Source organism: Engraulis encrasicolus, chromosome 18 (assembly GCF_034702125.1).
Source record: "Engraulis encrasicolus isolate BLACKSEA-1 chromosome 18, IST_EnEncr_1.0, whole genome shotgun sequence".
Lineage (NCBI taxonomy): Eukaryota > Metazoa > Chordata > Actinopteri > Clupeiformes > Engraulidae > Engraulis > Engraulis encrasicolus.
The window spans coordinates 2,124,336-2,139,675 of NC_085874.1; the positions used below are offsets into that span (position 1 = coordinate 2,124,336).

The 15,340-nt window shown below is 41.4% G+C and overlaps 1 protein-coding gene across 1 annotated transcript; it reads right to left on the bottom strand.

The window, feature by feature from the left end:
• Nucleotides 1-2,511: 2,511 nt before the first annotated feature.
• galca (galactosylceramidase a) lies at nucleotides 2,512-12,427 on the bottom strand. Its single transcript, XM_063222782.1, has 17 exons — nucleotides 12,152-12,427; nucleotides 12,000-12,068; nucleotides 11,845-11,908; nucleotides 11,313-11,426; nucleotides 9,823-9,962; nucleotides 9,171-9,209; nucleotides 8,756-8,883; nucleotides 8,090-8,245; nucleotides 7,601-7,725; nucleotides 7,047-7,174; nucleotides 6,308-6,397; nucleotides 6,022-6,111; nucleotides 5,513-5,657; nucleotides 5,000-5,180; nucleotides 4,436-4,599; nucleotides 3,619-3,695; nucleotides 2,512-3,009 (listed from the first exon to the last, which is right to left on the bottom strand). The coding sequence occupies exons 1-17, from the start codon at nucleotides 12,284-12,286 to the stop codon at nucleotides 2,866-2,868; spliced, it is 1,989 nt and encodes a 662-aa protein (XP_063078852.1). The 5' UTR covers nucleotides 12,287-12,427; the 3' UTR covers nucleotides 2,512-2,865.
• Nucleotides 12,428-15,340: the final 2,913 nt, after the last annotated feature.

A 15,340-nucleotide genomic window follows, 5' to 3' on the forward strand; every position in this document is an offset into this window, starting at 1 on the left:
AAATTATCCGCCAAGTGTAGGCCTACTGCTCGCAAACAAGTGTCGCGCTGGTCTATGTGGGAGTCTAGATCTAGGCTACTGTTGACAGGTGGAAAGTTGAAGACACAAAGAATGTTCTGGGATTGAAATCAGATCACATTCCCTTGTTAATGACAAGTTAACCTTCACAAAATAGGCTATCCAATAAGCCAATCATCTGCAATTGCTGTACACAGCTCAAAGGATAGGCCTATTTATTCAGCGAAGTTGTGGACATTTTCTTCGCTCCCGCGGCAGCCCCCATCTGGCTGTCAAAGACGCAGTCCGAAATTGAAAGAGTGCGCCCAGTAAGACAAGGGCACGACTTGTCGGACTCAAACCTATCAATTCAACGTCTGTCAGTGATATCGTGACACCCTATTTGTGATATGAACTCCGTGTTCAAATTCGTCCTGTGGTCTATTTGCAAGCCAGACTGAATAGGCTACTGAGCGCACGCGTTGTTGGCTTTTAAAAATGAGTTCCTGTTTGCTCGTTGTCTGTAGGCCTAATGCACAATGGTGATAGGCTATGCTTCATAAAAATACATTTCAAGGTATTTTCAGGTGCAAGGTTTCATTTTAGTAACTGCATTTCTATTTAGTCCCCGGAAGAAATGATGCGCCCACTGGATTGGAAGCGCAATGGGCAGTCCTCATGGATTGGTTTCATACTGGGTCTTAACGCCTAGGCATAGTCTCGGTTTCGTGTTTTTTTTGTTCGCATTTACCGACAGGACAGGATTTTTTTTATATAACAATAGGCCCTATCCGTTTCAGTTTCATTATTTTTGGAAAGCCGCCCGACGACTCGACCAGTTTTAAACGACGTCAAGCCAATATCCACGTTGCTCTTGCAGATATGATGAACAAAACTGCGTTGCATTTTAATTACTGAATTGTAGCCTACGCATAGCCTATACTAACTGGCTAATCCTTGCCAACATTGCTGATGCAAACGGCTGCTGGTCATGTCGTGATACCTATTTGGATAACATCAGCGCACGTCTTCTAATTAATGTTATGCTTCAAGCGGCAATACAAGTGTAGGGTTTTCACATCTTACCAAACAAAAGTTAGTCTTGCCAACAGCATATGCAAAAGGCCCTGAAGCGAATAGAGAGAGAAAAGGAGAAATTCGTGTCTTTCACCCACTTGGAAGGGTTTTGGATTCTCAGTGCGCAACTGCGTTAACGCGTTCTGCCTGTTTTCGACCTTCCTCATTCAACTGTTTCTGACCCGTTAGCCATAGGCCTACCAACCGGTATTTTATCAATGTAAAATGCAGCTTTAATATCACAATGAAACAAAAATATATAACTTGGGCCACAGGTGAGTGTAGCCTCCAGTCTAGACCGATGCTGTAGCCTATTGACGGAGCCGATTTATGAATTGGAAAAAAAAAAAAAAACATGCGTAGACTAATGGAATAAACTTGTGGATGGCGAAATCCTACACTATCCTTGTAGGCTACACTATTTACACTATTTTGTACACTGAGTGGTGTATTCACAAATAGGATAGCCTACATCTCATCACAATACTGTCAAATTCAGATAGGCCTAGGCTATGTGGCTGCGATGAACAAATGAATGCGCATTAGGTCTACTGTCTCTGCAATTAATAAATGGTCTGTGACATCGTCAACACTCCATCCCATAAGCAGCAATGTTAGGTACAGCATGACGTAGACCCGTACCGGAAACAAAATAGAATGTTGAAAACCCAACCACGCGTTCTCTGACAGTTGAGAAATAGCGTTCCTGCGGCAGAGAAATTCTCCCCCAAGAGGCCAATTTGTGAAATGCAGCTTTCACCAAGCTTTTACATACAACAGATGCTGTGTAACCCAATAAATGGGTAGTGGACATGAAAAAGCATAATAGAATCCTGGGTTAACTGGCTAAAATTCATGGACAAATAGTCTACTAGTTCTACAATTATAAGTTTATTGGATGACCTCTGTGTTCAGTTAAGACTTGGCAGACTGGGTGTTTTACTTGAAAAAAGTTTACTTGAAAAGTGTGGAACATTGTGCAGTGTTGATGTCAGGTACATAGACAGCTGACATCACTAGAAAACTGCTAGAAATTATTTTTTTTGTTAAGCACATAATTGTACATCCATGCACAGTTTTGATGCCCTCCTTGAAAATCTACATTTAATTGCAAATAGCCAGGAAAATAAAGAGAAGGCGCTGAATGAGTGTGTCCAAACTTTTGTCCTGTACTGTAGGCCTATGGAAAGTGCAATTTTCCCAGTGATGAACACTTGATGGCGGTAAAAATCAGTGAAAAATGTAACATTTGTGAACGGGAAGCATGAATTCTGGAAAGAAACTGCTAAAAATACGACAAAGTGCACCTTTAGAGGCAGGGCAGGCAGAGAGCATGCAATAGGCCCAGCAAATGCCATTGGACCTAGCACATCTTTGGTGTAAGACAAGAGCTTGCACTGAACTGCTGCAATCCTCATGCAACAAATAGACTCAGGGTATGTTCAAACTTTTTCAGAATTTATTTAAAAAATAGTATTTCCCACATAACAATTAAAAAAATGTGTAAAAATGCAGTTATCAGGCAACATATACAAAAGAAACCATAGAGCATGTCACAAAAGCCAAGAATTTCCCAAAATGTTTACTCTGCATTTTAAACAATTTAATCACTTTCATACAGCATAATAATCTCATTATTGCACCTGATTAAAAACCCACATGGCTAGAAAGTAATCCATGTGTCCTTCCATTCTTATCTGGATAGAGTACAGAAAACTAAAAATCACAGTTTTTGCTTTGAGAAATTTTAAGAACATTCAAATTCCGCTGATAATCACCAGATGATATCAATTAGTCTGCCAGCACTTGGAAGTTGTCAAATTGGGCATATTCAAAAGACGCTGTTCCAATGGCAGCCCATCCATTCTTTGGGTTCAGAATCACAGCATCCTTCCACAGTGGGTATCCATTCAACTCTCCATAAGCCCACGGGCCCTGTAGGAAAACACAGCAGTTTCCTTCGGAATTAACACACTCTCTCTAACTATTACCTCTTCAGACACTTCATTTTATTATTTCATTTTCAGCAATTGGAATCTGAAGAGTGCAATCCATCCACCGCTTTCCTCCAGACAGTCATTTTAGAACAAAGTGGAAACAGAGAGCAGAATCCAATTCTGAATAAAACACAATTCCGCTTTGAAAACATCATGTAAACACTTCAGAATTCAGAATGAACCCATTTAAGCCCAAGTCATTTAAAAAAGCCTGCTAAATGCTTAAGCTCTCTTTACGAAAAGGTGCCCTTAGCTTATAAAACCCTAAATATCTCATGATCCGAAGCTTCAGAAGCTAAGACCCTCATTGTGCATTAGAAGGTGTTCATTCAGCTCGAACATACCCACATTTTTAATTAAAAACTCAAATCTCATGAGCCTGAGTGCTTCATCTATGCAGCTCCAGACGCCTTTGTCGATGCATATACGCAGCATCCAGCATTAATGGGTCTAATGCAATGTAAACTTGTCAAAAGTTCTGAATTATTCATTCGGAATATAAAACATTGTATGAATGAGGCCAGTGTCTGATTATATTGACCATTACCTTGATTGACAGAGCTAGTGTGTGCCATTTCCCTGCAGTGGTTCCAGATAGGCCTTCAGCCCGTACCGTCTTCCCTCCTGGAAATAAAGTAGCATATGCTGTAGCTTTAAACCGTGCAGTCAGATTACTTAAAGGGACACAAAGTAGTTTTCATCTTTAGTCATCATTCTACTGGTTGGAATCTGAGTTGGTAGGTTACAGTTATGGCAAAGTGAATCCAGAAAGAAGTTGATGAACCCATGAAATGTCTGACATGGTAGCTAATATACTGTATGATATAGTGAAAAATATATACTTGTTGATTTAAATCAGGGATGTCAAACTTGAATATGACATTTGACTTGAACATGACATTTGATGGGGCAGAGGCCAAGGTAGCTAATACTCAATCTCCCACTCATACAACATAATATGTTCAGGCACATTTAAGCTACCATATGTGCTTGAAAAAAATGTGCTATTTCAGCCGATCTCATAAAAATAAACACTGAGTTTGCCCCGCGACTTCATCCCAGATTTTGTCCCTCTCTGAATTTGAGTATGGCATCCCTGCTGGACATGTTAGCGCTTGAATGTACTGTCAAGGGCAGCCGTGGCCTAATGGTTAAGGAGATGGGCTTCAGATCAGGAGGTTGCTGGTTAAAATCCCACCCTTCCACTCCCTACCGCAAACCATGGCTGAGGTGCCCTTGAGCAAAGCACCTAACCCCACATTGCTCCAGGGACTGTAACTAATACCCTGTAAGTCACTTTGGATAAAAGAGTCAGCTCAGTGTGATGCAATGTAATGCAATATCACAATAAAAGTGGTACCAACCAATATCATTGGTCACTTTGTAGGTTCCGTTGGCGAAGACCCAGAAGAAGACTCCTGTCGCCTGCCTCACCTCCTCCCCTCCCTTGTCCACTCTCGCCGCTATGAACACACCTCCCGTGTTCGCGGTTTCAATAAAGACGTCACATGTCACAGTTACGTCTTTCCTAAAAAAAAAAACAGACAAAAAAAGAGGTGGCTACATGAAGAACACAACGCTTAATCTTGTGAGAGAAATAGTTAATGTAAAGCAGAAATGGAAGGCAACAATAGACATTGGCCCCCATGACTGATCATAAAGACTGATAAGTCTAAGAAAATGGTATGACTGGCACATGACACTTCATGAAGTCCAGAGTGCTTTGACTGACTGTGTGAAAGCCATTCCAGACAAACTCGTGATGGTGATGAGCAGTGAAACATGTGATGGTGATGTGATGTGACATTTTTTGATGAGTCATATCATCTTACAATCTATGGACTACTAATTTGTGCACAAGTGGCAAATAAAAAATACTTTGGCTGACATGTACTATATATTGCAATTATCTAGTCAAAATGGCATACCAGTTGTGATCTCCAATGATGCTGATAGTCTGGTCTGCATCACTGGCCCAGGCTATGGGGCGATGAGTGACCACCTGTCTCAGGGTGAAGACGTGAGGCCCGGGGTCCGTCAGGTTTTGGAAGTACTCAAACACTCCAGTCTGGTCAGCAAAGTACGGCGCCTCATCAAAGGCAGGATTACCTAAAGACCAGAGAGCGAGATTTATAGTTTTACATACTGTATGTTTGTAGTGCATGGTGATGTACACAATGGGCGTGCGTTTATTTTAACTCTACCATTTTAGCTTGAGATCTTTTTTTTATCCACAATTTTTTCTTGCTCCAAAGGACCTCTCGTTAGACTTTGCACAGTTCCCACACACAGACCACTAGTCTAACCTTTTGGTTATTACAATGAAGCATCTACTGTGTGAAAAAGTTTTCCCCTCTCTTTCCAGAGAAAGAAGTTTGTAGTATTTTTTCCATCTGTGTCAAATAAAACATGGCTCAATAGGAGACGAAGGGGATCCTTACGGACATTGAAGTCATCGAGGTACTTCTTGGGGAAAGGGGAAGAATTGGGAGGGTCAGTGTAGTGGCCCTTTTGTCCAGTTGTGAGCGTGGTCAAGGTGTAAACTTCATCCACTCCAAGGTTTAAGGTGAAGAATCCAGCTTCAACCTATGGGATGAGGCAGCACATTGAATAGTAGACCAATTGAATATGATGTCTGAAGGAGTAAGCACACTCCGTGCACTTTAAGAAATTAAATGCTCAACTTAATACAGCACTGAGAGCGCAATGGATAAGATGTCTCTAAAGATTTTAATTATTTTATGTTGTTCTTTCTTTGTGTGTGTATTGTTTCTGTTTGATTGTCCTGGTCTGTCTTGGTGTGTTTTTTGTAATATCTGTAATATGTGGATTTAGACAAGTATCTGGCGAATAAACGGAATTTAATTGAAAAGTGAATTGTTTATTTTGGATGGTATTATCCGTATGCCATAGTAAACAAGAAAAACAAACACAACAACAAGGCACCAACCTTGACGGTTTCCAGCTTCTTGAAGAGGGAATGCTTTGATTGGTCGAAATCCAATTTAGAGTGCCACACCTGAAGCTCCGTGACTGTCGACTAAAGCAAGCCAAGAAAACGCACATGGTAATATTCATTTAGTAAGTGGTAACATAATATTTTATTTGTTTTGGTGAACCAATAACACCAGCATTTATAAACGCATATTCATTGAACAGTTCCATGAATTGCATATGGTGTGCAAATTGACAAATGTGTAAAGAATGAACACCTGTTATGAGACTGTTTCACTTACAAAAGATCCCTTGAGAATAAAAGTAGCATTCTGAGGGGTCACAGAGTAAGGTGGAAGTGCAGGTCGGACACATATGGAATGATCATGAGTCTGGAATACAAGAAAACAACAGCATTTATTCAAAATAAAAACAAGAATGTTGGTGCACCATGACTCAGTGGGCTAAGGTACCATAAAGCCAGTGACCAGGGTTCCATTACCCTCAAGGTAATTTCCCCATTCCCTCTCCGTCTAGCTCTCCCACTCATTTCCTGTCACCATCTTTGACCATCCTACCTAAATAAAGGCAAAAAGCCCAAAGCAAATATAAAAAACAGGAATGACTAGAAATGCACTCAGACCCGCTGATGTGTATTATATGTATTAGTAATACACAGCAGTGGTTACACCCTATACTCCCCCGCCCCAACTATTTCTGCCTTGTTTTATGGAGTTAGAAATGGTGAAGAATCTTTTAAAATATTGCTGGTTCCGGATCGTGATCCTGATCACCACCTAAACTTAATCACTTGTTCCTTTTGTCATTTCTAACAACTCCAGAAAATCATCAAAATCCATACAGAACTTTTCAAGTCATCCTGCTGACAGACAGGCAAACAAATAAACAAACAGACAGACAGACAGACAGACAGACAGACAGACAGACCAACGCAACCAAAAAGCATAACCTCCTTTGCGGCAGTAATAATCAGTTAAATCCACAAGGACAGCTATGCAGCGTTCACCTCATGACACTAACCATAGTTTCAATGACAACGGTGAGATTCCCTTTGCCATCTGTCAGAGCTACGTAGGAGCCGCCGTGAGTGAGATGCCCAACAGTCTGGAGATACCGCCATCCGGGCTGTGCAAACTGGGTGGTGTGAGCTGTGATGTGAAGACAAATTAGTTGTCCCCTTTTCAAAACATTCTTTGCCAATTACACTGAAGAATGAAGTCAGATTTAAGGATACATTCAAATTCAAGAATAAATTAAGATTCAAGAATACATTTCAGATTTCAAAAAAAGAAAGAAACAAAAGAAGAAAAAAAAGGAAGACAATAAAACGGTCAGTCATGGCCCAATAAGGAATTAGCCCTGAAATATTGCAGGTTCAAATCCCATATCGTCCTGAGCAAGGCACCTAACCACACATTGCTCCAATGACTCGAACCTCATACTTTTCAACCCCATTACATACTGTATGTAACCAATGTCATGTCCTTGAATAATTAAATAGCTTTGGATAAAAGTGTCAGCAATGTGTAATGTGGTGGAAAAAAACATACATAACAAATAAAGAAATAAGAGACCTGTAATCCATATAGGTGACTGCACCACATAGTTCCCACTCCATGGCTCCTCAGCGGTCATCAGGCCGTCTCCACCGAAGGAGAGGTCCCTGTAGTAACTAGCCACCAGGTTCCAGGAGATGGTGCTGAAATGACGCAGGCACACACAATGGTGAACATGACTTGTATACAAGGTGTGCACAATGAATAGAAACTTAAACATCATTGGACAGTGGGTGATTATTAAAATGCATGACGCCTTTTGACCAGACAGCAATGTTGGACACAGAGGGCATACCGTGTCATGTCTGACATGGTGACCTAGACCCTGCCCAAAACCTAACTGTCAGTAAAGTCATATTGTCCCGAGGGCATGGTTTTGAGTGCAGCGGCAGTTTTAGAAACCAAATGCATACTCTTGGCATCAAATATTGCCAATGAGCCGAAAATCGCCGAAAATGTATACTATGTACGATGTAGCAGTGGTGGGGTTTCTGTGAGGCCACGTACGAAGTCATTCTGCCGTTGACATAGTTCTGGTTGAGGATGCGGGCCCAGCAGCCTCCACCGACAGCATTGTTGAAGGTGCTGTAATCCTCCGAGGACCACAGAGTCTTCCGGGTGGACAGGGCCACTGGGGTGGTGTTGGTCCCCGGATAGTGCACACTGAAAGGAGGAACGAAATCCGAATCAGTAAGAGTAATTCATTTGTCACATACAACCGTAATCTTGCACACTAGCTTTGCAGTCTGACAGTCTGGTGAACGCCATAGCGCAGAAAACTAACAAACAAATAGAGAAATTGTTTCAGTCATGCGTCCACCATCAGATTAAATATTCCTAAGGCATAGGTGGTCTTATTGAAAGTCCATTTTTGATGTGCTTTTTAAGTTAAGTGATTTAGGTATTATAAAATGATATTCTACGTAGTCAATGATAACAAAAACACTTCTCTGTAATAAAGCTTTGGTTGTAGTGTTCACAGGGCTTATTCAGTGATAACCCTTATAATGTCACTATTGTTACCCAAGACTGAGCAAACTACTTCTCAAAGATGTCAACATTTGTTAATAATAATCAGAACAGTACTCTTCTGATGATGTAGAGAATACTTGCCTAAAGATCTCGACAGCAACAGTAAAATGGTGTAGTCATGATGGTGCCATCAGTGCTTACCCAATGATTTCAACTGCTCCATTCAGGTGGGGATCCTTTGCCATGGCGTCTGAGATGTCCCAGTTCCCGTCAGCTGCGATGATGGCCACATCGGGAAGGCCGGCCTTATCTAAAGTGCTTCTTAAAACCTACAGAAAGAGGATCGAAGAAGAAGAAGACGTTTCAAACAATAAAATGTTAAAAATGTGGTAAAAATCAGTTCACTCCTCAATGGTGGCGCAAGCTACCATTGCCTTAACAGTAGTCCATATCAACCTAACATTGTTTTAAACTAACAAATCAAACGTCACTAACCAACACTATCCGGCAGCCTACATCGTTTACTCTCTGCATTCTTCAGTAGCTTGAGCATATCCTCTTTTGATAGTTGACACAGACACGTTTTGCAAATGTATTGTAATGCACAATATCTTACCTTAATGTAATTGGCATCAAATTTTCTTTCATTCCATATCTAGAAAAAGAGAACAGCTTACGTTAGTCATGGTTAAGTTAGCCATGGCCTCAGTGGTACCATGACCTAATGGTTAGGAATGCATTTAGGAATCATCGATTTGCAGGTCCACATCCCATTCTAAGCATCAGGTAATGGCTGACTGAACCTCACATGGCTCCTGCTATGACTGTAACCACTTCCCTGTAATAACCATAAATTGCTTTGGATAAACACCAGATTACATTACATAACTTACAGGTATTTCAAGTACAGGGTACTGGTTACTAACCTGACTCTCGCGCCCTGTGCGAGCTCACGAAGTGTAACGAAGATGCACAAAGCACTAGGGGTCTCGCGAGAGCCAGGCTAATGGTTACAGTCCCAGGAGCAGTGTGGGGTTAGGTCCCTTGCTCAATGGCACCTCAGCCATGGATTGCCGTAGGGAGTGGAAGGGTGGGAATAGAACCTACAACCCTCTGGTCTAAAGCCCATCTCCTTAACCCCTAGGCCAAGGCTGCCACATAAACAAGAGCAATGTACCGTAATGTACATTGGTAAAATGAACTATTAATACGGTGCACATCAACGCAACAATCCAAACCATTTGTTAAATGACACACACATCACATACCCCAATATATTCAATGTCTAGGCCATGATATTGCTTTGCTCCAATGATCCAGGACACCACATAGCTGGCAGTGACTTCAGGAATATGGTACGGTGTACTTTGGCCTTTTCCAAGCCAATAAGGAAATGCCCATGGAAGACCTGCAGACAAAGAAAACAGACATTTCAACTATGATACCAGAAGATGACTGACAGACAGACAGACAGACAGACAGAAAGACAGACAGACAGACAGACAGACAGACAGACAGACAGACAGTCACCCCTCCTCGTGTGAAAACCAACCACGAGGCTATGAGGTATAGAAACATTAGTCATGTTAATGACACATATTTGCAAACTGTCGGGGGCAGATCCCTATTTTGAACCCATCTACAAGCTTATTAAACTAGCCCCACCTGCCAGCGGCCAAAATATTTTTTTGCCTGCGATTGGGTCTAGCCTTGGATGATGCCCAATGCCCTGAAACTAGCTATCCAATCACAACGCAGGAGAGATTTGTTTTGATTTGTTTTTAATCTTTGCATGCAAAGCAGACGGAATTTTGAACCCATCTACAAGCTTATTAAATTAGCCCCACCTGCCAGCGGACAAAATTATTTTTTGCCTAGCCTTGGACGATGCCCAAGGCCCTGAAACTAGCTGGCCAATCACAACGCAGGAGAGATTTGTTTTGATTTGTTTTTAATCTTTGCATGCAAAGCAGACGGAATTTTGAGGGAGTGATGACAAAGCGTTGGTCAATAGGCACAGACACAATTTGAAAAACAACGGGTTGTTCCCATCAACAATCTTCCGATGTCTCATTGATCAGGGCCAGACTAAATATTCACATTAATCTCACATTTAGTCTGGCTTGCCAGGCTACCCATCTACAGGAATAATAATACCTTGCTCTACGTATGTAAAAAGCCTACATTTATGAAAAGACTCGCTGCTTTACTAATAAGAAAGTATGATGTCGACTTTGGACATATTGAGACATAACTAAATGCATTTGAATTTGACTGCATTCACCAGCCGAGCGTTCTAATGTAAGAATTTACTTTGTTTAGCGAATTGAACACACTTGATAGTAGGGCCACTGACAGATTTGACTGGACCCAGGACAAAATCATCTGAAAGGGCCCCCCTCTCAAGTCATACAATCTTGTGAAGACCCAATTCTGGGCCCCCTCTCCCAGGTCCCAGGACAACATACAGGGTGCATCCCAATATGTGACCTTGCCTCCTCCACTTGTGCTTGTCTCCTCGTCCCGCCTCCTGGCCCCTCCTCCGTGGAGAAAACGATAAAGTTTCCCAGCTGTCAGCCTAGCCACAACAACTTTTGAGGGACTGTTTTTCATTCACCATAACAATTGCACACGAGAAAAAGACTCTACAATTGAGCTTTTGCAAGATATTGAAATATAATGCTGTTGTCAGTGATGTCATCATGACGAGAAGCGAGTGGAGGAGGCAAGGTCCCATATTAAGATGCACTCACAGTACCAATGAGTGTGATGTCCGGGTTCCTCTTCTTGGCTTCCTTCATGAGCCACCACTCGTAGCCTCGGAAGTAATTCTCATCACCTTCATAGTGCATATGGGAGGGCTCTGTCCCATCTGAAACACAACAGGGCAACATAGAGGCAGAGTGCCAGTGAATGACTACATCACTGATCTGAACAGGAAGAAGGGAGAACAATAGACTATTGACAGTTCACTTCATTACACTTTCCCCTCTTGTCCAAGATACTTTTTACTATATGATTGATTGTTTACATGTATTGCCATTTCAGCAGCTATGGCTATATCATGGCCTCTACAGAGAGAGAAAACATAGCACATTTACAAACCTAACAATAATATAAAGAGATTTTTTAACATTTTTATTTAGCATCAATACATACTAAAAAGCTTAAAACATTATAACACGGGCAACTCCATGTTGGCATTATAGTCAGTCAGTTGAGAAAGCTGTCAAAGCTCTTAAAATAGGGCCAACCAGTTATTTCAGTTCAGCTGTCATGACTCGACCTACCAGTGGTCTGTGCATCTCCTCCTATCTCAACTTTCAAAATCTGCAAAGAGGCTCCGAAGTTTGGCTGGAAAACAACGCAGGGCGCATGAAACGAAATTTGACCAATTGCAAGCTGTTATAAAACAACATGAATGTTTGTGTAAGAACAAGCCTACCTTGAATAAGTAGTCCAGTATTTGGCTGCGAAATGGTTCCTCATAGTTGATCAAAAGTCGAGACGTAGCCTATGGAGAGAATAGATTACGGACGTCAGATTTGATACATGCATTGCAACGGGTTTAAAGACATTTACGCACAAAAACTTTACCCCTCCTCCGCTCAATCCACCGATTCCGTCAAATCTTCTCCCAAGTCCAACTAGATCATCTATAACGTAAAACTTTGCACGTGTGCACATGCAAAACGCCAGTAAAACAAGGGTTATACGAAAGCAGGAAGCCATATGGAAAGCGATGCAGCAGCGTGAGGCATTTCAGAGCGAATACAAAACAGTGGAATTGGCTTTTTAAAAGACTGAAAATGAGAATTTAAGAAGTATAGTTTCACGCCCCCACAGTCATGTTACCACAATACGAATGTCATATGATCGAGCAATGAACTTCCTTGTTTGGGTGATAGTGTTCAACGGCGTCAGAGTTGGGTCAAACCTGTCCAACACAGTTTTACGCAACTGCACCACAACAACCGTCGTGCGCCCCGCAGCCAATCCTCGCATCTTCTTTTTTAGTCCATTTTAGAGACACTGGATTGTTTCTTGTAGGCTGCAAGCTCATATAATATTGAAACTTCCGCCTTTCTGTAGGACTGCAGTGTTTTCCGAAACATTGTGGGCAGCTGTGTAATGGTTGTGTGTAGGGTGACCACCTGCTAATAAATCCAAGGGGGGACAAGGGGTATGCTTCTGAGGGACAATGTGGGACAGACCCTGGCGTGCATGCGCACTCAAGCGCCACCAACATTTTTTTTTAATAATTGTTATTAATAGTTTATTATTATTATTATTATTATTATTATTATTATTTCATTTATTTTTTTCATAGCGACCCTAACCCCCCCATCCGTGTCTTGTGGCCTTATATGTAGGCCTAACTATAACTATTAACCTAAACATTGTGGATATGGCCATTACATTAGGGCCTATAATATCATGCAACCAATGTGTATTTTTTTCCTTCTAAATACTGCAAATATAAAATAGCCAATAGATACAATGTCATCATGAGCCTATAGGCTATAAATCAATCAATAAATAGGCAACACTATTTAGACCATTTTAGACAACTTTAGACCTCCATCTGAAACAATAAGTGAACAATTTCAATCTCTTGTGCATCAGTGCAGTTTTGCCAAATTGGTAGCTCATGAGGACGCATAGGCTACTTTGTACACTTTTGAGGACTTGTAGCCTACATTTTAAAATAGCCTGATAATTGACATCACAGCATTTGGGGGAAACACTTCAACATTTGGATGTATAATTCTTAGCTGACAATTCCTGCTCTTAAGTTTATTCTGTGATGAAAGGAGAGTTCGTCATGGATGCAGCAGGGTGGCACATAGTTGAAATATGTAGGCTAGTTGAAAATAGTCCTCTACTGTGAATTAGGCCTAGGCCTAACCTGGCTACTGTACCCCGCGACGCTCTTCATTAGCTTACTGGTAGGCTATGCCCACAAGTAGGCTATTTTTTCATAACGCGCAGTCCCGTTTTCCCCTGAAGTCGTTCTAAAATATCGACAGAGATTTATGAGTGTCGCGGCAATGATATAAGCCACTGGCTTATAAGACGCTCTGGCAGTTTTTCCACAATATTTTATGATTACAATATGTCATAATATATGTCATATAATATGTCAATATGTCATACAATATGTCATTTAATGATTGATTCCCCCAAATGGTATTTTCGTTTGACAATTTTATAGAGAAGTGTAGACAAGAGGAAATTAATGTAATATTTTAGTTGACTGAAATTATTTTAGATTTCGTCGACTAAAATTGTATGAATTTTAGTCGACTAAAACTAGACTAAAATAAAAATTATTTAGATGACTAAATTGTGACTAAAACTAAAATTAGATTTTCGTCAAGAGACTAAAACTAAAACTAAATTAAACATTCCTGTCAAAATTAACACTGCCACCACACATGCTAGTAGTAGTAGAGTAGTAGAGAAACTTTATTGATCCCCAGGGGGAAATTCAGGTGTCAAGTAGCTACATAAAAACAAACACAGACACAGACACACACAGACACAGACACACACACACACACACACACACACACACACACACACACACACACACACACACACACACACACACATGCCAAGAGGCTCCAGATCTGGGCCAGCTCTGGCATCTCAGGCAGTCCAATCCCCAATAATGATGTCCTTCTTAGTGTCCTTCTGTATACTGTTAAACAGTTGAATGGCCCAAGGGACAAAGGACCTCCTTAGCCTGTCTGTCCTGCAGGTGAAAGCACGGAGTCTGTGACTGAACAGACTCAGTTGGTTAGTGAAGGTGGCGTTAAGGGGGTGATGCTGATTGTCCATAATAGAGTCCAGTCTGCTCAGTGTTCTGCTCTCAGCTGAGGTGAGTGACTGCAGCTCCATGCCCACCACTGACCCCGCCTTCCTCACCAGTCTGTCAAGGCGTCCAGCATCTCTCCTCCTAATGCTTCCACCCCAGCAAGTCACAGCGTAGAAGAGCACACTGGCCATGACAGACTGGTAGAACATGAGCAGAAGTTGGCTGCAGACATTGAAGGACCTCAGCCTTCTGAGGAAATAGAGCCTGCGTTGGCCTTTCCTGTAAAGTGCATCATAATTTGTGGACCAGTCCAGCTTATTGTCAAGATGCACTCCTAAGTACTTGTAAGTACAGACAGTCTCCACATTCTCTCCCCCAATCGAAACAGGCACCAAGGGCTTGACACCATCTAAAGCAAATTTGTTTATCTTGGTCTCTTCAGACCACGCAACATGGTTCCAGTGATCCATATCCTTGGTCTGTTCATCCCTCTTAAGACCAAGATAAACAAATTCACTTTAGATGGTGTCAAGCATGTGTCAAGCTAGCAGTTAACATCGACTCCTATTAGACCAGTTAGCCGCCAGCTGGTCTCATAGGACTCAATGTTAACTGCACTGTCATACTCAGAGAACGGTAGAAAGTACAGGAGAAAGGTAAAACTCAATTATTTTACTTAAGGGGAGGTGCAATATGAGCTTATTTACAAAAATGGGATAGTATCACTTTAACGTTCAAAATAGTGCAATTGTCCTTTAAAATGGCCGCTGAGTGTACGTATAGCAAGTACATGTCACTCAAAACGATCTGCTGCTCACAGATCATAAATCTGTTCAAGTTTGGAGTTTTACGGAGAATTAGAAAGGAGCAATTTATTTATTAAGACACAGTGATGCACGATGTACACACAAACTACACCAGGCATTTTTTTCAAAGTACTAAAGAGCAAAAATATCTTTATTATC

Excerpts from the sequence above, each read along its gene's own strand:
- galca (XM_063222782.1), bottom strand. The coding sequence starts at position 12,286 with ATGGCTTCCTGCTTTCGTATAACCCTTGTTTTACTGGCGTTTTGCATG. Across the intron at positions 11,909-11,999 it reads TACTGGACTACTTATTCAAG|CCAAACTTCGGAGCCTCTTT; the intron begins GTAGGCTTGTTC and ends GTTGTTTTCCAG. Across the intron at positions 4,600-4,999 it reads ATCATTGGAGATCACAACTG|GAAAGACGTAACTGTGACAT; the intron begins GTATGCCATTTT and ends TTTTTTTTTTAG.